At 46.1% G+C, this 27,691-nt stretch overlaps 3 protein-coding genes across 3 annotated transcripts in view; 1 reads left to right on the top strand and 2 right to left on the bottom strand.

The window, feature by feature from the left end:
• LOC101879045 (M1-specific T cell receptor alpha chain-like) overlaps positions 1–16,425 on the top strand; it is a 53,365-nt gene extending 36,940 nt beyond the window's left edge. The window contains exons 3-7 of the mRNA XM_034070013.1: positions 10,961–11,033; positions 13,585–13,848; positions 14,318–14,365; positions 15,520–15,625; positions 16,100–16,425. Coding sequence (XP_033925904.1) covers positions 10,961–11,033; positions 13,585–13,848; positions 14,318–14,365; positions 15,520–15,625; positions 16,100–16,115 — 507 coding nt within the window. The 3' untranslated portion in view covers positions 16,116–16,425. The remainder of the gene's footprint in view (positions 1–10,960; positions 11,034–13,584; positions 13,849–14,317; positions 14,366–15,519; positions 15,626–16,099) is intronic.
• A 3,339-nt stretch (positions 16,426–19,764) lies between these two features.
• Positions 19,765–21,523, bottom strand: DAD1 (defender against cell death 1). The gene is made up of 3 exons (XM_034070153.1): positions 21,217–21,523; positions 20,511–20,661; positions 19,765–19,964 (listed from the first exon to the last, which is right to left on the bottom strand). Exons 1-2 carry the CDS (start codon positions 21,455–21,457, stop codon positions 20,531–20,533), a joined length of 372 nt encoding a protein of 123 aa, XP_033926044.1. The 5' UTR covers positions 21,458–21,523; the 3' UTR covers positions 19,765–19,964; positions 20,511–20,530.
• A 4,066-nt stretch (positions 21,524–25,589) lies between these two features.
• LOC101878712 (olfactory receptor 6N1-like) lies at positions 25,590–26,543 on the bottom strand. The gene has a single exon (XM_005140928.2). It carries the CDS (start codon positions 26,541–26,543, stop codon positions 25,590–25,592), a length of 954 nt encoding a protein of 317 aa, XP_005140985.1.
• Between the last annotated feature and the right edge of the window lie 1,148 nt (positions 26,544–27,691).

Raw genomic sequence — 27,691 nt, 5'->3', positions numbered from 1 at the left:
GTGAAAGAGACATTAAAATTCCATTGCTCTTTCCTTCTATGGGCACTTGAAAGTCAAGTTTGACCTTACCTCAGGGGAAAAAAGATCATTATAAATCTAAATATCCATTTGGAGGCCTGAACTCTCCCGAATGTGTCATGGAGAGCGATAACATTAGTGAATGTTCAGAGTTCAGTGAAGGTTCTGGAGCAATGACTATAATAATTTTGTGGGCAGCCTCTATTGAAGTCAGTTGTCCTCATGAGAGGAACAGAGAAAAAGAGCATCCATCCCAGTGGATGAACAGTGTAGGGTCCTGAACCCTTTTGCTCAGGGACAGATATTTTGTGCCATTCCCATGCATGTCTCTCTAAGGATGTGGATGAGCTGGTGTTCTTGTTGAGCTGAAAACCACTGTGTGAATGACAGAAAGCTCACATTTGGCAAAGGGACACGACTTCATGTTTTCTCTAGTAAGTGCCACTGCTTTATTGTAGTCACCTTCCATGGTGGGTAAAGCTATCTACTGGCCAGCAAGATTCCCAGCATCAGTCTTCTTGGGCTTATGATTCTCCAGCTGTGGGGTTACTTGCCACCCTCTCTCCTTCAGGATGGTCTTTGGCTCAGGGCAGAAGCAAAAGACCTCCAAATGGAGTTTATATCCATAGATCCAACAGTGCTCTTGATCCCAGAGTCGATTACTGGGGTCTTCACTTGGGGATGTAGCTGCTTGTCAGTGGCAATCAGCTATGTGTACTCGGGATGTGGGTGCCCAGCCTTGCCAAGGGGTTGGGAAGTTTTTTGTAAAGAGAGGAAATGCTGTGTGAACACAGGAACTAATGCTTATGCATTGGTCTTTGGCTCTGGAACGAGACTCTCTGTTCGACCATGTAAGTCCAACACTGCTCCTATGCTTTCTGCTTTCTTTGAGACCTTTCTTGGGGTGGTCGAGAGCAGTGACAGGGCTGGGTGTTTGATTGTGTGTGTTTGACTATATCTAGTGATGGACTGCTAAAGGGAACATGTCAGCTCCTTGCTCTCAGTTTCGCTGAGGTGGACAAAGGTACAGAGGCTGCCAGTACAGGGAGTACAGGAGAGATGTGCTGCTTCTCATGTGGCTTGTGAGGCTTTTTGTAATGGAAGGAAATGCTGTGTGATTATAGCAGTGGCTACAACAAGCTTACTTTTGGCTCAGGGACCAGGCTATCCGTCCAACCTGGTGAGTGTGCAGCTTCTTGTGCCTGATTTCTCAAAAGCCCTTCAGTGTCCTCTAGAGCAGCCCATAGATGTACTTGTTAGATCCATGCCACCTTTAACAGGGGCAGGAGAGCAGAGGTGCTCTTTCAAGGTACTGTCATGCTTAAAAGTGTTTCCAGGTGGTGGAGTTCAGCTATGTAGACGAATGTGCATTGAACATGGTCCTCCAGGATGCTGATAGTCCAGGAGCCAACTGGAATAGAGGTGTGATTTAGGACAGACAGACAGACAGACTGACCAGCTTGCACTCAGTATCTGTGCATGACTGTGGAAAGCCATGGGGGATACATAAAGGGGATTCAGTTCCTTTCCTTACCTTAAGACTTTCAGGCAATTTGAGCAAGGCTCAGCTTGTGTTTGGTAAAATGTTTCCTGACGGTCATGTGAAATGCCCCTCAGTAGGTAGATTGTTGCCTATGGTGCTGGACAGTGGAAGAGGAACCTCATGTGGCTGAGCAGACAGGCAGAAACAGAGGGACCCTCAAAAAAGCCAAGCAAATGAAATTGCTCACCACTGATCCCCATTGCAGAAATGCAGTGAGTGTTCACTTCCATGTGAGCATCCTGACTGCCCGAGGTGGAGGTGAAGAGGCTGCCAGAACAGCCCTATTGGTGGAGGTGTCACCAGCTGGGAGCTAACCCTCAGAATTCCAGTAAAGTGCTCTGCTGTTGTGACAACAGCCTCAAACTCACCATTGCCTCAGGGGCTGTTTGCAAAGTAAGTGCATTAAACCTCGTTGTTCCAGTATGACCCAAAATTATATCCCAGGGCTGTTCTGTGAGCTGGCAATAAAAGGAATTTGGTAGTAGAAATGCTTAGCTCTATTTTGTAATACATCTTGCGCAGTAACAAACCCCACCTGCAGATGGAAATGTGGTCTGAAAGAAAGGTGGCATTCGGTGGTTACTCTGACCATAGACTGGGATTGTATTGTTATTCCCATCCCTTTTTGCCATACCTGCACAACAAGGCTTTGGGCAGGGATCATAAAGCGATCCCTCTTACTAAGGAGTAGACTGTTCTCATCTCTTAATACCTGAGGTGGCTGTAATCAAATCTGGTTACTCCCATGCCTTTGAACATAGATCTTTGCTGCCTAGGGTTATGCCAAGAGTGGTAAAGCCTGGTCCTTGATTATCTTGCTGGTCAGTTGAGGGATTGGGCTTATCATCAGTACTTTGCTACTTGCATACTTGTTCTTTGTAGCAGTGTATTTAGTTAAGTTCTCATTTACTTTGAAAACATTCTTTGTCATATGTTTCATGAAAAAAGCTACTTGAGAAAGAGAGGCTGGAGGAGGTTTGTGGAAATCTGTATGGGAATTTATAGGTTCTTGCAGAGCCACATAGATGCTTGAATGTATCCAAGGCCTCCAGCACCCACTGAGGTGGCTGAAGGAAGAGACCCATTTTGTAAAGAAAGCACACACAGTGTTAGTGGTGGTGACTGGGGAAAACTCACGTGGGGAAGTGGAACCAAACTTCTTGTTGTGCCAGGTGAGCTGTCTCCTCTCTGCATTCAAATGGACTCAATACAGACAATCCTGTGGTCTAGCTTCACAAATAACAGTGTAGTGGCTTTGTGGAGCTGGTTGGGATGGTTTTAGTATTCCCTTCAAAGAAGTGCTTGCCTTAATATCTAACCACCATGCACCAGGAAAGGCTTCATGCCGGGGAAACAAAGTAAGTGAAAACTTGTGAAAAGAAATGAAATTCTTTCCTCCTTTGGAAGCTGTGATGATAACTCACATCCAAGAGCCTTTCTCAAGCATTTGAATGAGTGGGAAGCACTGCCACCCTTCTGCTGCCCCTCTCAGCCTTGGCACAGCTGGGTAAAGGTGTGGGGAGATGTGCTGCTTCTAACAGTGGCTTGTGAGGTTTTTGTTATGGAAGGAAATGCTGTGTGATTATAGTAACAGCTATGGCGAGATTACTTTTGGCTCAGGGACCAGACTGACCGTCCAACCCAGTGAGTGTGCATCTTCCCTGTGTTTCCTTTGTCCATAGTCCTTGACTTTTCACCGTGATGCCCTCTCAGGCATACTTGCCCTATCTAGGTCATGTTAGAGGTGGGAAGGAGAACATGGGCAGTGTTTCATGTAATGCAGAGAATGTAATCAGGGGAGACTCAGAGATACTGGACAAGCACAAATCCTCCCACTTGGATGTGCAACTTGAAAGGCATTTTCAGGAACAGCTTTCCCTGTGCTCTGGGTAGCAGCACTTTAGGGCTGCATGGTAACCCTGATACGGGACCAGCATTCTCATGGGAGGGAGGTGTCACTGATAGGCCTTAAAAATAAGGAAAGACAAAGGGAAACCCTGCACTGAAAAGTCAAAGGGAACTGGGAATAGTTTTCCCCTTGTCCAGGTAATGACACTGGACTCAAGCCTAGTTTGTGAGGGAGCTTTGCTGTGCTGTGAATGCAGGTTCTTTCTGTTTGAGATCATGTGCAGGGCTGATGCAGACATTTTTGTAATGAAATGTGTCACAGTGTGAATGCTGCAGTAGGAGTCACTTTTGGGAAGGGAACAGAGCTATTGGTGATTCCAGGTAAGCAGCAACTTGTCCTGGAAACTGGAATTGCTGAATTTTCATCTTGCTTTTAGCAGTTTTGTGGAGACCAATCTTGGAAGTGAATTGTGCATTTCTCCAGGTGTCCCTTGGACTTGCTTTTCCTCCATGTCCCTTTGCCTTGTGCTCCTGTGCTGTCTGTTATGGTATCAGATTCTTTAGAAGCCTGTTCCCATTTCCGTCTTCCCCCTGGTTATAGATGGATGTGTGTGTTATCAAGAACTGATGCTCCAGACAAGTATGGAGGCAGGTCCTGTCCACACTGAGGTTGTTCCAGTGGTCCTTTTGCTCTCCAGTGTCACTGTATCCCTGAAAGGTTCATGTTGCAGTGGAAAGCAGATTGTGAGCAATGGTGCATGCGACAAAGGCACCTTTGGGAGTGGGACATGGCTCTTTATGATGCCCAGAAAGTGCTTGCTGAGCAAGGCAAGATTCCCTGATGCTTCTCAAGCTTGGTGAGCTCTAGGGATCATGCACCCTCAGACTGGTTTTTGTTCACCTTGGGGGAGATTTCCCACTCTAACAACAATCCAGGGGAAAAGCTGGAGGAACTGTGGGGAGAGGGGGAGGAGGTTGGGAAGTGCCCCTTAGCTCTGTCCCCATTCCCAGCCTCATCCCACATGGGCAAACTGGCAACGTCCGCTCCTGCCCCGGGATCCTTCAGGCTCTTGTCACCCTTCTGCTGCCTCTCCTACAAGGCCTGGCTGGGCAGAGCCTTGGGGACTGATGCTGCTTCTTCAAGTGGCTTGCTGGGCTTTTTGTAATGGAAGGAAATGCTGTGTGATTATGGTAACAGCATCAACCAGCTGACGTTTGGCTCAGGGACCAGACTGTCTGTCCAACCCAGTAAGTGGGCAGCTTTCCTGTGTGTCTTGTGTCAAAAGTCCCTTAGGGTGCCTTGCAGATATGCTTGTTCTATCGAGGTCACCTTTCCTAGGGAAGGAGAACATAGGAGCTATTTCAAGGCAGGCATTGAAGAGGAGTCTCTCAGATGGTGTGCTCTCATGAAATCCCACTCGTGTAACTCAAGGCAGAAAGAGCAGTCCTCCAAAATGGAATTTGTAAGCATAGGTTTAACAGTGCTCTCGATCCAAGAGTCAGATTAAGGAGGGAGTCCCAGCTGAAGATGGAGCTGACCCTAGACTGGGATTGTGTTGTTATTCCCATCCCTTTCTGCCATTCCTGTAAGAGCAAGCCTCTGGGGCAGGGATCGCAAAGTGTTCCCTGATTCCTAAGGAGTAGGTTGTTTCCATTTCTAATACCTGAGGTGGCTGTAATCAAATCTGGTTCCTCCCATGCCTTTGAACATGGAAAAACCTAATTGAGTAAGAGAGGCTGGAGGAGGTTTGTGGAAATCTGTATGGGAATTTATAGGTTCTTGCAGAGCCACATAGATGCTTGAATGTATCCAAGGCCTCCAGCACCCACTGAGGTGGCTGAAGGAAGAGACCCATTTTGTAAAGACAGCTCACACAGTGTTAGTACTGGAGGATGGAATACACTCGTGTGGGGAATTGGAACCAAACTTCTTGTTGTGCCAGGTGAGCTGTCTCCTCTCTGCATTCAAATGGACTCAATACAGACAATCCTGTGGTCTAGCTTCACAAATAACAGTGTAGTGGCTTTGTGGAGCTGTTTGGGATGGTTTTAGTATTCCCTTCAAAGAAGTGTTTGCCTTAGTATTTAACCACTGTGCTTGAGGAAAGGCTTCATCCCAGGGAAAGGAAGCAAGTGAAAACTTGTGAACAGAAATTAAATTCTTTCCTCCTTTGGAAGCTGTGATGATAACTCACATCCAAGAGCCTTTCTCAAGCATTTGAATGAGTGGGAAGCACTGCCACCCTTCTGCTGCCCCTCTCAGCCTTGGCAAAGCTGGGTAAAGGTGTGGGGAGATGTGCTGCTTCTAACCGTGGCTTGTGATGTTTTTGTTATGGAAGGAAATGCTGTGTGATTATAGTAACAGCTATGGCGAGATTACTTTTGGCTCAGGGACCAGACTGACCGTCCAACCCAGTGAGTGTGCATCTTTCCTGTGTTTCCTTTGTCCATAGTCCTTGACTTTTCACCGTGATGCCCTCTTAGGCATACTTGCCCTATCTAGGTCATGTTAGAGGTGGGGAGGAGAACATGGGCAGTGTTTCATGTAATGCAGAGAATGTAATCAGGGGAGTCTCAGAGATACTGGACAAGCACAAATCCTCCCACTTGGATGTGCAACTTGAAATGCATTTTCAGGAACAGCTTTCCCTGTGCTCTGGGTAGCAGCACTTTAGGGCTGCATGGTAACCCTGACACGGGACCAGCATTCTCATGGGAGGGAGGTGTCACTGATAGGCCTTAAAAATAAGGAAAGACAAAGGGAAACCCTGCACTGAAAAGTCAAAGGGAACTGGGAATAGTTTTCCCCTTGTCCAGGTAATGACACTGGACTCAAGCCTAGTTTGTGAGGGAGCTTTGCTGTGCTGTGAATGCAGGTTCTTTCTGTTTGAGATCATGTGCAGGGCTGATGCAGACATTTTTGTAATGAAATGTGTCACAGTGTGAATACTGCAGAAGGAGTCACTTTTGGGAAGGGAACAGAGCTGTTGGTGATTCCAGGTAAGCAGCAACTTGTCCTGGAAACAGGAATTGCTGAATTTTCATCTTGCTTTTAGCAGGTTTGTGGAGACCAATCTTGGAAGTGAATTGTGCATTTCTCCAGGTGTCCCTTGGACTTGCTTTTCCTGCATGTCCCTTTGCCTTGTGCTCCTGTGCTGTCTGTTATGGTATCAGATTCTTTAGAAGCCTGTTCCCATTTCCGTCTTCCCCCTGGTTATAGATGGATGTGTGCGTTATCGAGAACTGATGCTCCAGACAAGTATGGAGGCAGGTCCTGTCCACACTGAGGTTGTTCCAGTGGTCCTTTTGCTCTCCAGTGTCACTGTATCCCTGAAGGATTCATGTTGCAGTGGAAAGCAGATTGTGAGCAATGGTGTGTGCGACAAAGGCACCTTTGGGAGTGGGACATGGCTCTTTATGATGCCCAGAAAGTGCTTGCTGAGCAAGGCAAGATTCCCTGATGCTTCTCAAGCTTGGTGAGCTCTAGGGATCATGCACCCTCTGACTGGTTTTTGTTCACCTTGGGGCAGATTTCCCACTCTAACAACAACCCAGGGGAAAAGCTGGAGGAACTGTGGGGAGAGGGGGAGGAGGTTGGGAAGTGCCCCTTAGCTCTGTCCCCATTCCCAGCCTCATCCCACATGGGTAAACTGGCAACGTCCGCTCCTGCCCTGGGATCTTTTGGCCTCGTCACCCTTCTGCTGCCTCTCCTACAAGGCCTGGCTGGGTAGAGCCTTGGGGACTGATGCTGCTTCTTCAAGTGGCTTGCTGGGCTTTTTGTAATGGAAGGAAATGCTGTGTGATTATGGTAACAGCATCAACCAGCTGACGTTTGGCTCAGGGACAAGACTGTCCGTCCAACCCAGTAAGTGGGCAGCTTTTCTGTGTGTCCTTTGTCAAAAGTCCCTTAGGGTGCCTTGCAGATATGCTTGTTCTATCGAGGTCACCTTTCCTAGGGAAGGAGAACATAGGAGCTATTTCAAGGCAGGCATTGAAGAGGAGTCTCTCAGATGGTGTGCTCTCATGAAATCCCACTTGTGTAACTCAAGGCAGAAAGAGCAGTCCTCCAAAATGGAATTTGTAAGCATAGGTTTAACAGTGCTCTCAATCCAAGAGTCAGATTATGGAGGGAGTCCCAGTTGAAGATGGAGCTGAGCCTAGACTGGGATTGTGTTGTTATTCCCATCCCTTTTTTTCATTCCTGTTTAACGAGGTTTTGGAGCAGGGATAATAAAGTGTTCCCTGATTCCTAAGAGGCAGGGTGCTCCCATCTCTGATACCTGAGGTGGCTGTAAAAAATCTGGTTATTCGCATGCCTTTGAACATGGAAAAACCTAATTGAGAAAGAGAGGCTGCAGGAGGTTTGTGGAAATCTGTATGGGAATTTATAGGTTCTTGCAGAGCCACATAGATGCTTGAATGTATCCAAGGCCTCCAGCACCCACTGAGGTGGCTGAAGGAAGAGACCCATTTTGTAAAGACAGCTCACACGGTGTTAGTACTGGAGGATGGAATACACTCGTGTGGGGAATTGGAACCAAACTTCTTGTTGTGCCAGGTGAGTTGTCTCCTCTCTGCATTCAAATGGACTCAATACAGACAAACCTGTGGTCTAGCTTCACAACTAACAGTGTAGTGGCTTTGTGGAGCTGTTTGGGATGGTTTTAGTATTCCCTTCAAAGAAGTGCTTGGCTTCCTCTGTGCACCAGGAAAGGCTTCATGCCGGGGAAAGGAAGCAAGTGAAAACTTGTGAAAAGAAATTAAATTCTTTCCTCCTTTGGAAGCTGTGATGATAACTCACATCCAAGAGCCTTTCTTAAGCATTTGAATGAGTGGGAAGCACTGCCACCCTTCTGCTGCCCCTCTTAGCCTTGGCATAGCTGGGCAAAGGTGTGGGGAGATGTGCTGCTTCTAACAGTGGCTTGTGAGGTTCTTGTTATGGAAGGAAATGCTGTGTGATTATAATAGCGGCTACAATGAGCTGATTTTTGGCTCAGGGACCAGACTGACCGTCCAACCCAGTGAGTGTGCATCTTTCCTGTGTTTCCTTTGTCCATAGTGCTTGACAGTTCACCGTGGTGCCCTCTCAGGCATACTTGCCCTATCTGGGTCATGTTAGAGGTGGGAAGGAGAACATGGGCAGTGTTTCATGTAATGCAGAGAATGTAATCAGGGGAGTCTCAGAGATACAGGACATGCACAAATCCTCCCCCTTGGATGCGCAACTTGAAATGCATTTTCAGGAGCAGCTTTCCCTGTGCTCTGGGTAGCAGCACTTTAGGGCTGCACGGTAACCCTGACACGGGACCAGCATTCTCATGGGAGGGAGGTGTCACTGATAGGCCTTAAAAATAAGGAAAGACAAAGGGAAACCCTGCACTGAAAAGTCAAAGGGAACTGGGAATAGTTTTCCCCTTGTCCAGGTAATGACGCTGGATTCAAGCCTAGTTTGTGAGGGAGCTTTGCTGTGCTGTGAATGAAGGTTCTTTCTGTTTGAGATCATGTGCAGGGCTGATGCAGACATTTTTGTAATGAAATGTGTCACAGTGTGAATGCTGCAGAAGGAGTCACTTTTGGGAAGGGAACAGAGCTTTTGGTGATTCCAGGTAAGCAGCAACTTGTCCTGGAAACTGGAATTGCTGAATTTTCATTTGCTTTTAGCAGTTTTGTGGAGACCAATCTTGGAAGTGAATTGTGCATTTCTCCAGGTGTCCCTTGGACTTGTTTTTCCTCCATGTCCCTTTGCCTTGTGCTCCTGTGCTGTCTGTTATGGTATCAGATTCTTTAGAAGCCTGTTCCCATTTCTGTGTTCCCCCTGGTTATAGATGGATGTGTGCGTTATCGAGAACTGATAATGCAGACAAGTATGGAGGCAGGTCCTGTCCACACTGAGGTTGTTCCAGAGGTCCTTTTGCTCTCCAGTGTCACTGTATCCCTGAAGGGTTCATGTTGCAGTGGAAAGCAGATTGTGAGCAATGGTGTGTGTGACAAAGGCACCTTTGGGAGTGGGACATGGCTCTTTGTGATGCCCAGAAAGTGCTTGCTGAGCAAGGCAAGATTCCCTGATGCTTCTCAAGCTTGGTGAGCTCTAGGGATCATGCACCCTCCGACTGGTTTTTGTTCACCTTGGGGGAGATTTCCCACTCTAACAACAACCCAGGGGAAAAGCTGGAGGAACTTTGGGGAGAGGGGGAGGAGGTTGGGAAGTGTCCCTTAGCTCTGTCCCCATTCCCAGCCTCATCCCACATGGGTAAACTGGCAACGTCCGCTCCTGCCCTGGGATCTTTTGGCCTCTTGTCACCCTTCTGCTGCCTCTCCTACAAGGCCTGGCTGGGCAGAGCTTTAGGGACTGATGCTGCTTCTTCAAGTGGCTTGCTGGGCTTTTTGTAATGGAAGGAAATGCTGTGTGATTATGGTAACAGCTTCAACCAGCTGACGTTTGGCTCAGGGACCAGACTGTCCGTCCAACCCAGTAAGTGGGCAGCTTTTCTGTGTGTCCTTTGTCAAAAGTCCCTTAGGGTGCCTTGCAGATATGCTTGTTCTATCGAGGTCCCCTTTCCTAGGGAAGGAGAACATAGGAGCTATTTCAAGGCAGGCATTGAAGAGGAGTCTCTCAGATGGTGTGCTCTTATGAAATCCCACTTGTGTAACTCAAGGCAGAAAGAGCAGTCCTCCAAAATGGAATCTGTAAGCATAGGTTTAACAGTGCTCTCAATCCAAGAGTCAGATTAAGGAGGGAATCCCAGTTGAAGATGGAGCTGACCCTAGGCTGGGATTGTGTTGTTATTCCCATCCCTTTTTTTCATTCCTGTTTAATGAGGTTTTGGAGCAGGGATAATAAAGTGTTCCCTGATTCCTAAGAGGCAGGGTGCTCCCATCTCTGACACCTGAGGTGGCTGTAAAAGATCTGGTTATTCGCATGACTTTGAACATGAATAAACTACTTGAGTAAGAGAGGCTAGAGGAGCAGGGTGGAAATCTGTATGGGAATTTATAGGTTCTTGCAGAGCCACATAGATGCTTGAATGTATCCAAGGCCTCCAGCACCCACTGAGGTGGCTGAAGGAAGAGACCCATTTTGTAAAGACAGCTCACACGGTGTTAGTACTGGAGGATGGAATACACTCGTGTGGGGAATTGGAACCAAACTTCTTGTTGTGCCAGGTGAGCTGTCTCCTCTCTGCATTCAAATGGACTCAATACAGACAATCCTGTGGTCTAGCTTCACAAATAACAGTGTAGTGGCTTTGTGGAGCTATTTGGGATGGTTTTAGTATTCCCTTCAAAGAAGTGCTTGGCTTCCTCTGTGCACCAGGAAAGGCTTCATGCCGGGGAAAGGAAGTAAGTGAAAACTTGTGAAAAGAAATTAAATACTTTCATCCTGTGGAAGCTGTGATGATAACTCACATCCAAGAGCCTTTCTCAAGCATTTGAATGAGTGGGAAGCACTGCCACCCTTCTGCTGCCACTCTTAGCCTTGGCATAGCTGGGCAAAGGTGTGGGGAGATATGCTGCTTCTAACAGTGGCTTGTGAGGTTTTTGTTATGGAAGGAAATGATGTGTGATTATGGGTCCACCTACGAGGTGACCTTTGGCTCAGGGACCAGACTGACCGTCCAACCCAGTGAGTGTGCATCTTCCCTGTGTTTCCTTTGTCCATAGTCCTTGACTGCTCACTGCAGTGCCCTCTCAGGCATACTTACTCTATCTGGGTCACGTTATAGGTGGGAAGGAGAACATGGACAGTGTTTCATGTAATGCAGAGAATGTAATCAGGGGTGTCTCAGAGAAACCGGACAAGCACAAAAACTCCCACTTGGATGCACAACTTGAAACACTGTTGCTGGAACAGATTTACCCATGTTCTGTGTAGCACCACTTTCGGCCTGCAAGGTAACCCTGATACTGGACCAGCATTCTCATGGGAGGGAGGTGTCACTGATAGGCCTTAAAAATAAGAAAAGACAAAGGGGAAACCCTGTACTGAACAAGAACAGGGCTCTGGGGCAGGGATCATAAAATGTTCCCTGATTCTTAAGGAGTAGGGTGTTCCCATCTCTAATACCTGAGATGGCTGTAATCAAATCTGGTTCCTCCCATGCCTTCGAATATGGAAAAAACTATCTGATAAAGATAGACTAGAGGATGTGTGTGGAAATCTGTATGGGTATTTATAGGTTCTTGCAGAGCCACATAGATGCTTGAATGTATCCAAGGCCTCCAGCACCCACTGAGGTGGCTGAAGGAAGAGACCCATTTTGTAGAGACAGCTAACACGGTGTTAGTACTGGAGGATGGAGAACACTCACATGGGGAATGGGAACCAAACTTTTTGTTGTGCCAGGTGAGTTGTCTCCTCTTGGTTTTCAGATGGACTCAATACAGACAATCCTGTGGTCTAGCTTCACAAATAACAGAGTAGTGGCTTTGTGGAGCTGGTTGGGATGGTTTTAGTATTCGCTTCAAAGAAGTGGTAGACTTTCTCTCTAATCAGTGTGGACCAGGAAAGGCTCCATCCCAGGGAAAGTAAGAAAGTGAAAACTTGGGAAAACAAGTAAGTGAAATACAGGAAGAAAGATGAGAAAGAAACCGTAATAACTTTTAATGAGTGGTGCTGGGCTAGATTTGTCAAGGATGGAGGTAGGAAGAGAATTGCCTTGTGGCTCTTCCTTGTGGTATGAATTAAGCATTTAAGGAGACTGTAGTGTGGGGAGGAAGAAAGATAAGCCATGGCCATGGAAGGAAAGTGTAATGCATCGGAAGTATGTTCATGCAAAATGGTGGGATTTCCTTGAGAAATGTTACTCAGGCAGATTGGGGTGGGCAGAAGTGTTACACAGGTTTTTGCTATGGCAAACCACACAGTGTCTGTGAATGGCTACCAACTTACCTTTGGACATGGGACAAGGCTCGTGGTGATACCAAGTAAGATTGCTGAGGTTTGGGCACTGAGTTGTTGAGTGGGAAACTTCCAAGCCCCCAAGCCCAAGGTGAATGTTTGCTGGGAGAGCAGTGAGCTGCAGTTCAGAAGCTGGTTCATCTGTATTTTATACAGGGATCTACCATAAAGCTCTTTATCTGATCATGTCATCATTTCTCTAACAAACATCACTGAAATCTATTTCTAAAACAATAACTGAGAGGATGGGAGTTGGGAATGGTGTTGAAGGAGTACATATACATTAGCCTGTATTCTGCATAGGTGGGAAAGAGAAAGCCTCATTAACTTCCTCAAAGCCAGGGTAAAGCTAGGATAGATAAACAGCAGCTCAGTAGAACGGCCAGTGAAGGGATACTTAGGCTTTGTGGACTAGGCTTTTTTCTGATGCTAATAAAGAAGCAGGCTGTATCTTTAAGGTGCTGACAGCTGATGAAAAGCATTTATCTCAGTGACAGGATAGGGGCTACACTTGCATAAGGGTTTGAGACAGTTTCTAAAAGCCAAGATTGAGTTCAGATTTCTCCCATGGGAATAAATTGAAGGTTCTTCATGTGGGAGCTGAGTACTCTTTAGTATTTCTACAGTATTTGGCAGTGTGGTAACAGGCACAAAGCAAATATTAATCTAAACTCTCAGTCCTACAAGATAAGAGGTAGTTCATAAATGTGAACTGAAACTCCCATTCAAACCTGTGACTGTGAAGTCCAATGGAAAATGCAGCCAGCGGGCAGCTGAGAGCCCCAAACCTGCATCTTTGCTACAGTACGTCTTCAATACTTCATCTATTCATCATTAGAGTAATGCAATGCCCATCATATTTTACTATTACTCATGAGCAAAGCTTTAGGAAAGCACCTTCTCAAAGAATCAGTCTTCCAGAGCTAGACAAGATGAAATGTATGCTGAGGGTACAAGTTTACAAAGCTAAATGTGCCAAAGAGAGTTTAACCACAGGTCATGTTTTGATATGTGTGGAAAATCCTAGTCTAACTAACTTGCTAGCAGAATTTGAAGCAAGAAAACAGAAATACACCCCAGGTGTCTTAGTCTTCTATCTGCAGCCTTCGGTTCCCCACACCCCTCTTCTGCAAGGGAAAATGGAGTAAAAAATCTTGTCCTGCACTATCAGGTGGAGGAACATGATGAAACATTCATTGGTTTCATCTTTCTTACCCTAAAAGCAGCAGGAACTATGACTGTGTATTCTCATCTGATGTCTCTTCTTCTTTTTCAGATGTTACTCCATCTCCTTCAGCCTATAGGCTGATCTCTAAAGATGATGAGAATGTGGAAATGTGCCTTATCACAGATCATTCCCCTGAAAAGCTTACTCTTAACTGGGCTAATAAGGTGACAAATACTGTTGTGGAGGTGACAACACCTGAGAACAAACAGGAAGCGAGCTACCTGTCAACCTACTGGGGCAAGAAAGATGAAATGCTGTGTGGTGCAAATCACGAGGGATTTGGAGCACTGGAGGGGGAAGATCCTGAAAGTGGTAATGGCATTGTTGCATGTACATTGTTGCATGTACATGCAATGTACAATGTACATTGTTGCATGTCTGTACAGGGTTAGTGGTACTCTGGTCTCTGTGCTAGTAGTAGGATCAGGACTTACATCTCCCAGCCCTGCAAGCAAAGCTGCATTATGCTGCTCCCAGACTCTAGAGGAATGTTGAATTGTTGCCTCTGTTCCCCCTTGCTGGAAACAAGATTAAGGGCTCATAGACTGGTACTGTCGCAGCAAAGAGATCTTAAAAGCATATAAAGCTTGAAATTCCTTTAATGGAACACTAAAGTTTAATTGGATCATGTTTTATGCTTGCCCTGAAACCAGCAGAAATGAGTGTTTCTGGGAGGGTTTACTAGCCAGAAACTCTAACCCAGCCAGTACAGATTTCTCTTGATGAACTTCCAAGGAAGGACATTTCTGTTATTAACTACATTTATTGTTACTTTTTGCAGGTTCCAGTGCTTTCTGTGTTACAGGAGTGTCTCTACAATTCAGGACAGGTATGTACATAGGATTTGAGGAGTAAAGCTTGTCCTGATTAAAGGAAATGGCTTCCCAAGTTTTGGTTAATGTTTCCTGTTTGCAGAACTCCTGTTGGAGCAAAAAGCTCAGACTGGAAACTTCTAAAAGTTAGAGGCTGGAAGTCACTGGACTAATGTAGTCTTCCAGGTCTGAGCTGGTAATTTGGTATAGCATGTGCCTACATGCCCTTGCTAAGACCAGCCAAACACTGCTCCCCATCCTGTAATGACTGAAAGTACTGATATGAGTCAGCCTTACTGGATGCCTGTTTGCATTTCAGACTTCAAAAGAGTTAGTTTTATTTTGGGGTACACAAACACCTGATGAACTAAAAGATAAGCATGTGGTTTCTGCAGTGTGTGCTCAGAAGCATGGTTGCACTAAAGATATGGTGCCTCTGAGGAAGCTTTGCTTCAGCTCATGGCTGTGGGAGTACACTAGCCAGTGCTGGGGCCCATGCAATTGCTGTTTCTGCTAGTTCAAAGGAGCTGACCTGCATCTGCTCATGCCCTGTTTGCAGAATAGCTATGCTTTTGCAAACCTTGCTCCAAAGAACCCCGTTAACCAAATGTTTCCAAAACACCACTTCAGAGAAACACCCACCAGTAAACCTGGCTGATTTGAGCCGTCATTTCACAGGGTGTTTTTCAAAGATAAACATAAAATTACTGTTTGATGACAGCTGCCTGCTTCCCCAATATAGACCAATGTATTTGCAAATGAAAATGGCTTTGTAACTTGAGATTAATAGAAATTCCAAGTAGCCTTTGTGTTCTTTGGATCAAATTTAACTTGTTTTCCCCATGCCTATCTTAAAAAACTTCATGGAGAAGGAGGAGGGATGCCTCCAACATCCTGCATTTATAAAACACTGTATTTAAAATGAGCTAGATGGTCGGCAGACTTGCATATTGCTTGAGTAAGTGGTTATTGAATGAAAACCTGGCCCTTGAAACACCAATTGGAAGAAATCGAAGTCTCTCAGTGAGACAGTCCTACTCACTGTCTCAGGAGCTACCCTACTAGATGGCTCAGTCATACAAAGCAGAACAGCTTCATTAAGAGTGCTTGTAAGTCTTTCTGGAAGCTGTCTCAGTGCTCTTGTGACTTTCATTCTCTGTTCCTTTTACAGATGAGAACCTGAACACAATGTCTTTATCACAGCTGGGTCTGAAAATAATTTTAATGAAAGGAATCATTTTTAATGTCCTGATGACAATGCTCGTGTGGAAAAAAAAGTGAGTATGCCTGGGGGGTGGTGAGGCCTCTGACAGAAAACATCTGCATCAGTTCATTAGCTATGAGTGTTCCTTCTCTCTGTAATAAGTGTTTATGCAGTCTATGCATACACCTTTCTGTACAGCAACAGTAAAATCCCTCCATTCCTTTGGCCGTATTGTTGCTTTTGCCCACCCCTGAAGTCCATTTACTTTATCTTATCCACATGCAAATTTAACTTTTTTCTTGTTTCTAGATATCTCTCATTTCTATTTCTACATCCCTCTCTTGTTTGCATTCATCCATCTAATTCACCCCCTGACCAGTCTCCAGCTGGGAATGTTTGATACTTATTGACTTTAAGACCTTACACTTAATATACTAGCTTTGGCCTAGTGTTTCTTTCTCCTCTTTCTATTGCCTAGACACTTCAGGTCTGCAGTCTTGTTGCTGTATCCCAAATGATGATATAACACAGCTTTATTTTGTTACAGGAATGAAAGTAACTAGATGGTGCAGTCCTGAAGTATCAAAAAAGTCTGCTGAGGAATCTTTATCAAAGCATCATCTGCAAGAGGGAAGACAGGCATTCCTATCGCAAGAGATACCACTTGCTATCTGTGTATCAGCCAGCCATTATAATCTAAATTGCTTTATTTGCATTGTTCCAAAGCTACTCAAACCTAAGCTTAAAATTTCCAGCATTCTGCTCCCCCAGATGCCTGATTCATTTAGCATGACAATGCCTCTTTTTGCATAAAGCAAATGATGGTTGAATTGTACTGGCAACCACACTCATGTCTTTGGCATTTCTTTGGGACTTTGGCTGCTATTAAACAGTTCTTATCAAATATAAGAAACTTGTTTGTCTTTTGTAACTGTAGTTTGAGGCACTTGTTTCACCCTTCAAATGAGCTTTAGGAATCAGCCTGGCCTTTAGGGTCAAGGAGGAGAAGGGCGGCAGACTCTTCCCTTCAGCCTGACTTGGCCACCAGGCACTTTTTGCAGGGACTGGGGGGATCACTGCAGGGATCTGCAGTCTCTTCCCAGAATATCCTTGCTGTGTCTGGGTAAGAACAGCTTGCAGGGAGAGGAATGGTGGAAAGCAGCTCTCCTCCAAGGGTAGAGTTTGTGCTATGAGAAGACAAAGGTAAAATACAGCTTGCCCACAGTAAGGGGAGTAGTCCAGGTTCTTGAAGGCGGATAACTACCACTATGGAGAACACAGAAACCTAAAGTATCCTACCTCTGAATGTTCCCCATTCCCAAGCATCACTGGAGAATAAGGTTCCTGCTTTGCATTAATGACACCAACTGTTCAGACTTTGTCTCCAGGCTCAGACTAATTCTGGCAAGATGCATTTGGAGGGAGAAATGAGAATGGTGCTCTGAAACACAGCCTTTCCTGCAAAGCCTGAACCTTGCTCACATCTCACACCAGTGTCCAAACTGAGTGGCAGGAAAAGCCTTGCTGGATGATGGGGATGATTCTCCCTCCCTGGGTATTTCTCACCCTGCTGGATTCACAGCAATTGCAAGGAACTCTGATTTTGAAAGGGTCATGCTTCAGATGCTTTTACACAAAAGCCCTGGTGCTTCATGTGAAAGAGGGCCCTGTGTGGAAACCAGGCCAGCATTCTTGCCACAGCACAGTAGTCTTCCTGGTGTCCTGCCACAGTGCTGCTGCCTGACTATTTAGCAGGTCACAGGGTGACAGAGCTACTGACCTCTTCAGACTTTCTGGGTACAGATGCTCAGGGATTCATTCTCTTGCCTCTCCCTTGAAACAACAGCCACTCATTTCTCTCCAGCTCTTTAAATGTGAGATTTCAGGCAGCTCTTGAAGCTTACATTTTGCTCATTATGCGATCTGCCATGTGACTTGATGAAGCTGCCTAAACCAGATTTGAATTACAAAGCAAGTAATGACATTTCACAGATTTCCAATGGAGTGATCTCATTCCAGAAGCCTTCAGGGAAGAGGGTTTCCATGTTCACTACCTTTATCCATCTGAAATGTTTTGTGTTGCACTTCAACCCTGCACCTAACTGTATGGTCAAAGAGAAAGAATAGTGTGCTGCCTCTTTTTCCACATCTCGGCCTTTTCCAGGTTAAATGATCCCAGTAATAAGGTTTGCCAAGTGGGGAATGGGTGTATAGATAAATGTTTTGACTGAAGCGATTCTTAGTACGTGATCTGCAAAACACTGACTTTGTAGGTCTAGTTTAAATATACTTTAGAGATATTAGTGGAGATATCATCACCACTTTGCTCTTTCTTGTTTATTTCAAGAAAGAAAGCCTGTGGAGCAAAGCAAAGGCAGGAAATAACACAGTAGAGCAGGATGTGGAAGGGGTCTGATAGCCCAGGTGGGGCAGGAAGAGGCTGCACCACCAGTTTCATGATGCCACAAACAAGATCTGGGTCACCTTTTGCTGCTCTTCTACACCCAGCCACATAAACCACTTCCTCTGGAAAGTGGAGCACAAAATGGGGAGTGAGGGGAGCAGGGCTGGTGTGACACGTGGCAGGGAGGAGGAGATGCGTGTGGAAAAGAAAAGCAGACGTTAGACCACAAGCCAACATTGAATGAGATTAAGGCACCCTCCCTTCCTGCCCCTTCCCCACAGCATGCTCTGAGGTCTGTGGGGAAGTTGTTTTGGGCATGGCAGGAAAGATTGAGCTATGAATAGTGTGGGCAGGGTAAATGAGGGGAGAAAATACATTATAAAGCATGGTGAGTGGCAGGGAGAGATCTTAGAACAGTGAATTTGCTGATAAGCCTCTGCACCCTGTTATACAGGCAGTGAATCTGTTCAGAAGAATCCTTTCACTTCTCAGTCAAAAGAGAAGGGAGAAGGATGGGGCAGGCCACAGTCCTCTCACATTAACAGGGAAGGAGATACCACCATAGTCCATCTCTAGCACCCTCCCCGCAACACCAGCTCCTGTCCTTTAATACCTGCCTATGGGTAGGAGATGAATTTTCATCCTTTCTAGGGGTTCTGTTGGAGAAAAGACCCTGACATCTGTCACCAAAGTATGGTCTATGTAAGGAATAAAGCTTCATGTTATCTACAGACTTGTTAAAACTTAATCACATGTGGAAGTAGCTCTAATGGGACCTGAATCCTAGTGCTGAGTTCATGGCAAGTAGTGGCATTGTGAGCTGCTAAAAATTAGCGGGGGGAGGGGAGGGAAGGGACCCTACAGAACCCCCACTTTTTCCCCTTTTCCACAGGCTCCATGTAGTGCTTAAGCAGAAGTGGCCATAGGAGAGTCCCAGTTTGGAGCTCTCTCAAGCCAAAACGTGGGGAGACCAAGTCATGCAAACCACAGGGAGGCACTCGCAGCTCACAAACACCAGTGGCAACGGGGAGAACTGGAGCTGCTCCACCTCCTGTAAACATGGGGCCTCTGCTTTGGCTGGCTGAGGGCCTCTTACGGGAAACAGCTCGGTGGCTCATTTACAAGAACTGCCTGCTGCCACCTTCCCTGCCTGCTGCCACCTTCCCTGCCTGCTCCCCAGCAGTACAAACCCAGCTTAATGCCTGAGGCTGAATTCTCTTTTCCTACCACAGATCCAGACAGAATCATTTGAGACAGTTAAGACCCAGCTCCCTCACACCTCATTCTTCAGAGCCTGTAATAGGCAAGAGACTTAGGAGCTCCAGGTTTCACACTTTTACGGGTTTAATGGCTGCAGCACATTATGCTAAAAGGAAAAAGGTGGTGAAGAGAAGCCATAATCTAACACTGAGGTTGAAGCTATCAGATCCCATGTTTTATCTCCTGAGTGCCAGCAGACAAACATTTCTTTTCACACTGCCTCAACACGTATTTTACCTATCCAATGTTTCTGCTGCAGAGCAAACTGGACAAGCCTGAAGCAAGGACAGAGCCTCATGCATGAAGGCAACACCAGTAAATTATCCAGCCAAAGGTGTAGAGGGGCAGGAAATAGGAAGATGAAAAGAGTGGATGACAACTGAGTTTCCATGACTTGTTTCCTGCTTCCCTCTGAAACTGGGGCACAGAAAAAAGCCTGCTGGGTAGCATAGAAGGGAGAGATGTAAAAGACAGAGAGCTGTGACTGAGGGAACTTGGGTGTCAGAAGAACTTCTGTATTTATCAGCAATAGGGAAAAGATTGCAGTATCATTTATGAAAAACCTTTAGGTTTTTATTGACAGAAAGGATTACAATCACTGTAACAAGGCAGCAGACCCCTCCATAGGGCAGTCTGAGGGAAAGGAGGAACCTTGAGCCCTGTGTCTCCTTCCTCCTCCAAGGAAGTAGGTAAGACTGCTGGGGAACAGCACTTCCCAATGCCAAGTTTTGACATCAGAGCTCAAGACCTGGAAAGAAAGAAAGAAATAAAGGCAATGTGACCAAGGCTTCTGCAATGGCAGAGGAAATACCCCACAGGCCCCAGTGATCTTATAGCCCCTTGCAACAGTAACAACAGGGCATGTCCTCCATTTTCCAGCACCAAACTGCCTCCCCTCATCTGTTGAGAAACTCCAGACTTCAGACACCAGCCATTCTATGGTCTCCAAATAGGACAATCCTCACCAAGAGCCCAGGACTTCCAGCTTCCAAAGCCTCTCTTTCAAAGAACAGTGTATTTAGCTCATAAGAGAGAAACATGAGCAAATCTGCGTAATACTCTTAGTTAAACTGCTTTTTAAATGATAAAAGCCAAAAAAACAAAAACCCCAAAAAAACATGCATGAAAGCAGAAAGACATAAAACCTAACCCAAAAGCTTTACTGCACTTGGCCAAGACAAAGCTGGGAGCTAGGCCTTGTGGATTCACTATCTTTCTAGTTTTCTCCCAGGTACAGAAGCACTGCAGCTCTGTGACCCGCGGTTCCCCCTTTTGTGACCCTACAGATCAGTACCTTAGAGTCTCTTCTAGAGCTCAGCCAACAAAATTGATGACAACGAGATGGAGGATGGTGTTGGCAAAGAGGAAATCAGCGAATGCCCGCTCTGGTGAAATGCCTTGGAACTCGCCTTTGTTCTGGGGGTTGATCTGAATCCGGAGGCAGACTGTATGGTAGAGAAGGAATAGGGATTAGTGATCAGAAAAAGCAGCACAGTTGTCTTGGGGCAGCCCACCCCAGTCTGGGTCACCATTCCAGCTGGGTACCACAGGAAAAGGCAACTCTGTCTTTGCTGTAAGATGAACTGGACACTGGCAAGGGATTTGTGCAGTGCTTTTATACAATCAACTCTCCCATAGTACTACACCATCGGGGGGACCAAGTGAACCCAAAGAACAAGCTTAGATGGGGCTGGCATAAACACAGGGATATCTCTATGTCCTCCACTGGGTGTGTTGGGGAGGGCTGCACAGGAACAAGGTGGTTTTGGGAGTAGGCTCCTATGGGGGAGCGAGGGGTGTTGGGGGTTTCTATGGGACCTCCCTGGCTGCCGGTTTGAGGGAATCCTGCGTTTCCTACAATGCAAACGGGCATCTCTAAGCAGCGCACTGCCGGCCGGGGCCTCCGGCGGGGGGGGGGGCCGGGGCCGCTGGGGGAGGCTCAGGCTTTGGTGCTATGGGGGTCCCGGTGAACACCGCGCGGGGCCACGGCGAGCACTGACCACCGAGGATGAAGCTGCCGACGGCGGAGATGAAGCCGCTGAGGAAGGAGTTGAAGGGGAAGGTGCCGACGCCGAGGCAGTAGCCGAACTGCAGCGCGCCGGTGAGCAGCACGTACAGGAGGTAGGCGTCCAGCACCTTGAGGCGGCTCGGCGTGCCGCTGCCGTACTCGGCCAGGAACCGCCGCACCACCGAGCCCACCGAGCCGGCGCCCGCCGCACCGGAGGCCGCAGAGCCCGACATGATCCCTCCGGCCCGGCCCAGACAGGCGGAAGCGGCTGCGGGCAGTGATTCCGGCCCGCGGCCGGACGGCGCAGGCGCAAGCTTGGCGCGCAGGCGCGGCAGAGGGTGCTGCGCTGGCGCTTGCCCGTCAAGGGGCGGAGCTGGGAGGTGCTGGAGGCGCTGTGCGCATGTGCGAGGGCTGTGTCGGGGAGGGCATGGAGGGCGGCTGGGTGTCAGTGCATGGTGGTTGTTGTGTAGCCATGGGCATGAGTGGAGCATCAGTCACTGATCTGATGGGTGCTGCGATCGCTGCCAGCAAGGTCAAGCTGAAATAAGTTCAAGCTGAAAGTGGGCTAGAAAAAGGCTGGCAAGTCCTTAGCTCTTGTCCGGTTAACCCAGAGCAGGGTTGAGCTCGTCCAAGAGCAATGGCAGAGCTTTGCTTGGTGTGTTACAATACACAGCTCTCTAGAAGGGACTCCTTTCGTTCCCCTCCTGCTGACTCGTTGATGGCTCCTGGAAGGGAAGTTCGTAGGCCACAGTACTGGGGTACAGAGACATCAAGAGGAGCCATTAACCTCATGGGTTTGGTCTGACAGAGCAGAGAAGGAGGGGTTCAATGTCTAATGTAATGGAGGACAGGGGCAACATTTATGCCTATGTGTGCTTGGCTCCAGAGATGACCCAGTGTGATCTAGGATGGAGGTTCATGGATGTGTCAGCCATGGGTGTTGCAGTCACAGTGTCTTCACTGATCATTACAACAGAGCAGGACCTGTGCATCTCCAGGTTTGGAGAGGTGCATCCGTGGTGTTCCCATTCCACATGCCATGTATTTGGACTGCTGACTGAAAGGACCTCCTTCCTGATAGCTGGGGGTTGCTGTTTCACCTCTGTAGGGGAAGTTTGATGTAGGATAAGTCTATGGATTGCTGTGCTGGCTGTAAGCAAAGTCTGAGTTTCTGCTCTGATGAGCCCTGGTGGGAAAACCTTGTCCAGCTGCGTTTCTGGCCTTGCATCTCACACTGGGCTCTATTAAAACTCCAAGTAACTTTTCTTTCTTGCTTCTCCCTGTCATTTCTTGAAGGCACCTTACCAGGTTTTGCTGTAGCTACAAACAACAGGGAGGTAGCACCAGGTTCCTCAAGGGGCTCATTAAACTGTTGACAGCCAAACTTCTGTGTTCTGCCACTCCCTGTGGAGTTTGAAGCATTGTGTGGCTAATGAGGGAGCTCTCAAGTGTGTTTAAGTCAATACAAACAGCAGCACTTTTGATTGTCATTCATTTTAATTATGCCTGACCAGAAGAATGGAAATGAAGACATTTTGAAAGGCAATGACTCAGGCTTATATCCTGGTGGGGATCAGACAGAGGGAGGAGAAGTGTCTTTGTGGTCAAGCAATGAGTGGCCAGAGTCCCAACTTTGATTCATGTGCTGGCAATAAGAGTTCTTATTCTATGTTCTCTCATCACTGCCACCCACAACAGTGTCAAAGGCTTTCTGTGCAAAGCTTTTGCCTTCTCTAATTAGCACTGTCTTTACCTGTTGTACTCACTAGGCACAGAAACAGGAATTTCAGGGCCTTCTTTTAGTGACAGAAATTAAAAATCTTAAAAAAACCCCTGTTTCTTACTGTGCTCCCCCTGAGCTCCACTTTCCTCAGGACATGAACCCCAGAAAGAGCTGTCTCAATGGAGAGATGGACAAGAGCTAGAAATGTTCAGAGACATGGTGGGAGGACCCCCCAGCTGAAGACACAGCTGGGGCTGCTCGTCACATGGGGATGTGATCATCCCATCTGTTACTTATCCAGTTGTGCACTCAGAGCACAATGTCCTAACTGACGGAGAAGAGACTGTCAGAAGTCTTGCTAAAGTCAAGGTAAATGGCAGCCACTGCTGCCCCCATCCATCGTGCCCTACTTAGAGATGGTGATCACATTGGTCAGGCCTGGTTTACACTTGGTAAATGCATGTTAACTGTTCAAGTCCCCTTCCTCCCCTTTGTATGCCCTAAAGTGCATTTCCAGAAGACTTGCTCCATGAATTTTCCAGCCTTCTTAGAAAATATCTGCTTCTTCTGTTTGCTGGCTTTCACTTTCACCTTTTCATTCCTTGGAGCCTGCCAGCATGACATCTAATTCTGGTTAATCTGCTTCTTGGGACCCTTTTAACCACACACTTTCGGTTTTACCAAGAGATAAAGCAGAAAGCTGCAAACTGCTTTGCTTGCCATGATGTATGAGGTGATATCAAATGAGCACAGACCCAAACAGTGGAGCTGTTTCAGACAACACCAAGCCACAGAACTGAATTGATAAGGGTCCTTGCACTGTGTCGCTGTCCTTGGCTTTGGGCTTTGTCCAGAAGCAGGAGACACTGTCTTGCAATAGCCTCTGACCTGCAGTTTCTCTTACATGGCTTTGCCTTTGATTTTGGCCCCTTGTGGGTCGAGGAACTTCAGCACCAGCAGTTTGAGGGGACTTCTAACAGGATGCCAGCAAACCCATTTTGGGACTGTAGAAAACATATTAGGGGATGGATAAAGCAAGGGTCAGAGGTGGGGAAATGGAAGGAGCAAGGTGGCCTAAAGAGAAATGTGTGTGGGACTTCATTTCCTGGTGAAAAACTGCAAACCCTGAGAAAACCAGCCACAGAATGAGATGGAGAAATACCTGTCTTATCTTTAAGATGCATCCTAACCTCAGCTGGGCATGGGTCTTTCCCACAAAGCGGTTTGCTTTGCCAGTGTCTGTACCCTCTGTGGCCTGCAGCACAGTGCACTTTAACTGTTGAAACCCTAGAAGAACCTGACAGCTCAGAGGTGGAAGGTTGGTTAAAAGTTAATTAAAGATTAAAGTTTATCCTAAGTGCCAGCAGCCAGAGTCACTGGGCCCCATGTGGGCAGGAACTGGAGAGGCCAGCAGCCTGCATGAGTAGGGTAAGGGGCTTGTAAAGCAGGTATTGAAGTGTCTGTAACATTTGGCTGGGTAGCAAACATATTCCAGGGTTCAGTAGCAGGACCAGGCCAAACCCTGCAGAGCCCATCAGGTCTGGACATCACCTGAGAGAGCCATTTCTCTGTGTGTGGCTGCGTGTGGCAAGTGGAGATGGGAGGATCCAAGGGACAGCTACTGCATAGGGTATCTCAGCATGGTACCTATGTAGCTACTGCATTGGTATCTGAGGCTGGTTTCTGGGCATGTACATCACACGTATGTGTCTGTTGATGTGTTTTTGTGTGTAAGTGGGTCTGTGTGCCAGCAGCTGGAGCAGGGCTGGGGCCTCAGGGCCTTGCTTGCACCATTGTCAACAATAAGGAGGGCAGTAGGTTGGTGTGGGTGAGCCAGGAGGGGCTGTACCAGCAGTCCATGTCTCGTGGGGGGATGGTTTGGGTTTCATTTGTCAGGATTGTATTGTTAATTTGATTCCCCCCCCCCCGCTAACCATTCTTCATGAATCCTTTCTGCTTTTTTATCTCACTTAGACTTTTTGGAGAAAGCTCCATCAAGAATGGAATGTTTCTTTGGAAGATACCCTGTGAAACTATGAGGAAGAGAAAACGATTTAGAAATGCATCTTTGTGAGAGTTGAAGGAAGCAATGACATGGAAATGTGCTCAAGTCTGTGATACTATCATCTGAGACAGCAACTTTGATTGGTTATACACATTTTCTTTAGTTTTTTGAACAGTATCCAGCACTAAGCCTTGGCTTGCACAAGCATTTCAGCATGGCTTTTCTCATCAGATTTAAAATGACTCAGTTCCTTGAATGATACCAGTCCCTTTGTCGCTTACAATTAAAGGCAGAATCTGTTCACAACATTGAGGGACTTTCCCATTCTTCAATCAGTTTTGCACAAATTCCTCAGTTAAGCAGTTTGCAATTTACACTGGCGCATGGAGTTGAGACAGGGCTTTAAGGTCCCTTCCAGCCCAAACTCTTCTGTGATTTTATGATGATGCTTCTATGATGTTGGTGTGCATTAATTAATCCAATAAAAGGAATTGTCACAAGAGTCCAGCAGCCAGGGCTCTTCCTTACATGACTCCTTTTGTCTCCTTTTCAAGGAAAAAAGACGACTTTAGCTTCAGATGAGAAGTTTTCTAAAGTCTGATATTTCAGTTTCACATAATAATTGACATGAGCTTGTTCATGCCCTATGAAAAACGCTGTATTTGTTCACTGCTGTCCTCAGAGCCTTCCTTATGTTGTTATTTCTTAAGCTGTAGATGAGGGGATTGACCAGTGGAGTCAGAACTGTGTAGCAGACAGAGAACACTTTATGGAGGTCTCTCAGCGTGTTTGACTTTGGTACCAAGTACACAACAATCAAGGTCCCATAGAAAAGTGTCACCACAGTGAGGTGAGAAGAACAAGTAGAAAAAGCCTTATGCCTTCCTGTGGAGGATGGGATCCTGAGGACAGTGTTGCTGATATACACATAAGATAGGAGTGTCAAGAGAAATGGAGGTAGTGTCAAAAGGGAGGCCAAGATGAATGTTACAAGCTCAATCCAATGGGTATCACTGCAGGAGAGCTTTACCACTGGTGTGAAGTCACAGAAGAAATGATCAATTTCATTTGGGCCACAGAATGTTAGCTGTGGCATCAGAGAGGTGACTATGGCACTAGCCAACAGCCCACTAACCCAAGAGACACTTGCTAACTGGAGGCAGCACCGGTTGTTCATTATCGTTGTATAATGTAATGGTTTGCATATTGCGATGTACCGGTCGTAAGACATGACAGTCAGGAGACAGCATTCTGCACCTGCTAGTCCAGTGAAGAAAAAGTACTGCAAAAAGCAACCCTGAAGTGAAATAACGTATTTGTTTGTCAGGAAATTCGCCAGCATTCTGGGCAGGATGGTGGAAGTGTAACAGGTCTCCAGGAATGACAGATTCCCCAGGAAAAAGAACATGGGCTTATGAAGGTGATGATCAGTTGCAACCAGCACCATGATCAGGAGGTTCCCTAACACAGTTGTAATGTAGATCACTAGAAACATCAAGAAGAGGATAAACTGTACTTCTGGGATACTTTGGAAACCTAGAATGATGAATTCCACGATGGCTGTTTTATTCACTTGCTCTACTCTTCTCATGACTGTAACAGTTATAGTAAAGTCTTTAACATAAAAACTTAATCTGCTTTTTAACTATTACTCAGATGTTGAAAAATAAAATAAAGCAAGTTGCTTTGCAGGCTTCATGTGAGATAAGAAAGATCTGTGCCTGGTACTGCACATTCTCAGTGAATGCCAGGGACTTTCATTGGAGATTTAGAAAAGTTGATTTGCAGTGATTAGTCAGAGGATAATTTCTATACTCACAGGTATTTGCTTTGAATTTCAACCATAGCTTTCATCTTGTGCAGTGGAAATGTGGAATTTTCTTGTGCTTTTCGGTTTCGTTTCTTGAAGTACCATTTTCCCGTAAGAGACAAGTGTTGATTTACAGTAGCTTATCATGACTTCCCATGTATAAAGCAACCATGTTTCCTGGCCAATAAAGTTATTTCCCCTGTTACCAGCTTGGGAAGATAAAGGTATTTAATGTTCAGCTTTTACTGTATTTTCTGATATATAAAGCTGGTTTTAAAGATATTCAGTGGGCACAAGTAAGTCCTGCTTATTGTCTGCTTCTGTTCAGAGATCATCAGAGAGGTTGGCTGTGGCTAAGAAAAGATTAAAAAAAAATAAATAATCAATTTTATTATATAACCTACAATTATTTTTATTTTCAAAAAACCCTTTTTTTTTTCCTTGCCAGTATTTTATTAGCATCAAAATAATGATTCCTTTTTTATATACCTATTTGTAAAAAAAGGTTAATTTCAGTTCATTGAAAATGAAAGTTAATTTCAGTTCACTGAAAACGGTTCCTAGTACCTTTTTACCCTTTTTGTTTTTCTCAGAAGCTGTGTGAGAAATGGGGAAGAACTAAATGACCTGTTTTTGCTCTGCATGAGGCAGTTGAAAGTGAAAGTTTATGTTTTAAACCAGGATGTTTTCATAAGGAAGGAAATGAAGAAAAGCGATGCAGAAGAGTGTTGTAAATGCAGAAATGTAAAATGACCTTTCCCACTCCTATCTGTGTCCCAAGAAAAATCTAACACAGCTTTTCCTCTTTAATTTATGGTCTTGAAAGAACTTACCATGTTCATTCATTTTCCATTTCTTGGTGGATGGGTGTAGGTAGCGCAGAACATCACCAGGCTTTCACTGTGTCGTATTCGAAGACTATTATGAAA

The sequence above is a fragment of the Melopsittacus undulatus genome, chromosome 17 (assembly GCF_012275295.1).
Source record: "Melopsittacus undulatus isolate bMelUnd1 chromosome 17, bMelUnd1.mat.Z, whole genome shotgun sequence".
Lineage (NCBI taxonomy): Eukaryota > Metazoa > Chordata > Aves > Psittaciformes > Psittaculidae > Melopsittacus > Melopsittacus undulatus.
Note: the sequence above shows the minus strand (reverse complement) of the source record. Positions and strands in the feature narration are given on the sequence as shown.

What these genes read in the sequence shown, in the direction of transcription:
- LOC101878712 (XM_005140928.2), bottom strand. Translation starts at nt 26,543, where the DNA reads ATGAGAAGAGTAGAGCAAGTGAATAAAACAGCCATCGTGGAATTCATC.
- DAD1 (XM_034070153.1), bottom strand. Translation starts at nt 21,457, where the DNA reads ATGTCGGGCTCTGCGGCCTCCGGTGCGGCGGGCGCCGGCTCGGTGGGC. An exon ending in CGGCAGCTTCATCCTCGGTG is followed by an intron (nt 20,662 to 21,216) that starts GTCAGTGCTCGC and finishes TCTACCATACAG; the next exon opens with TCTGCCTCCGGATTCAGATC.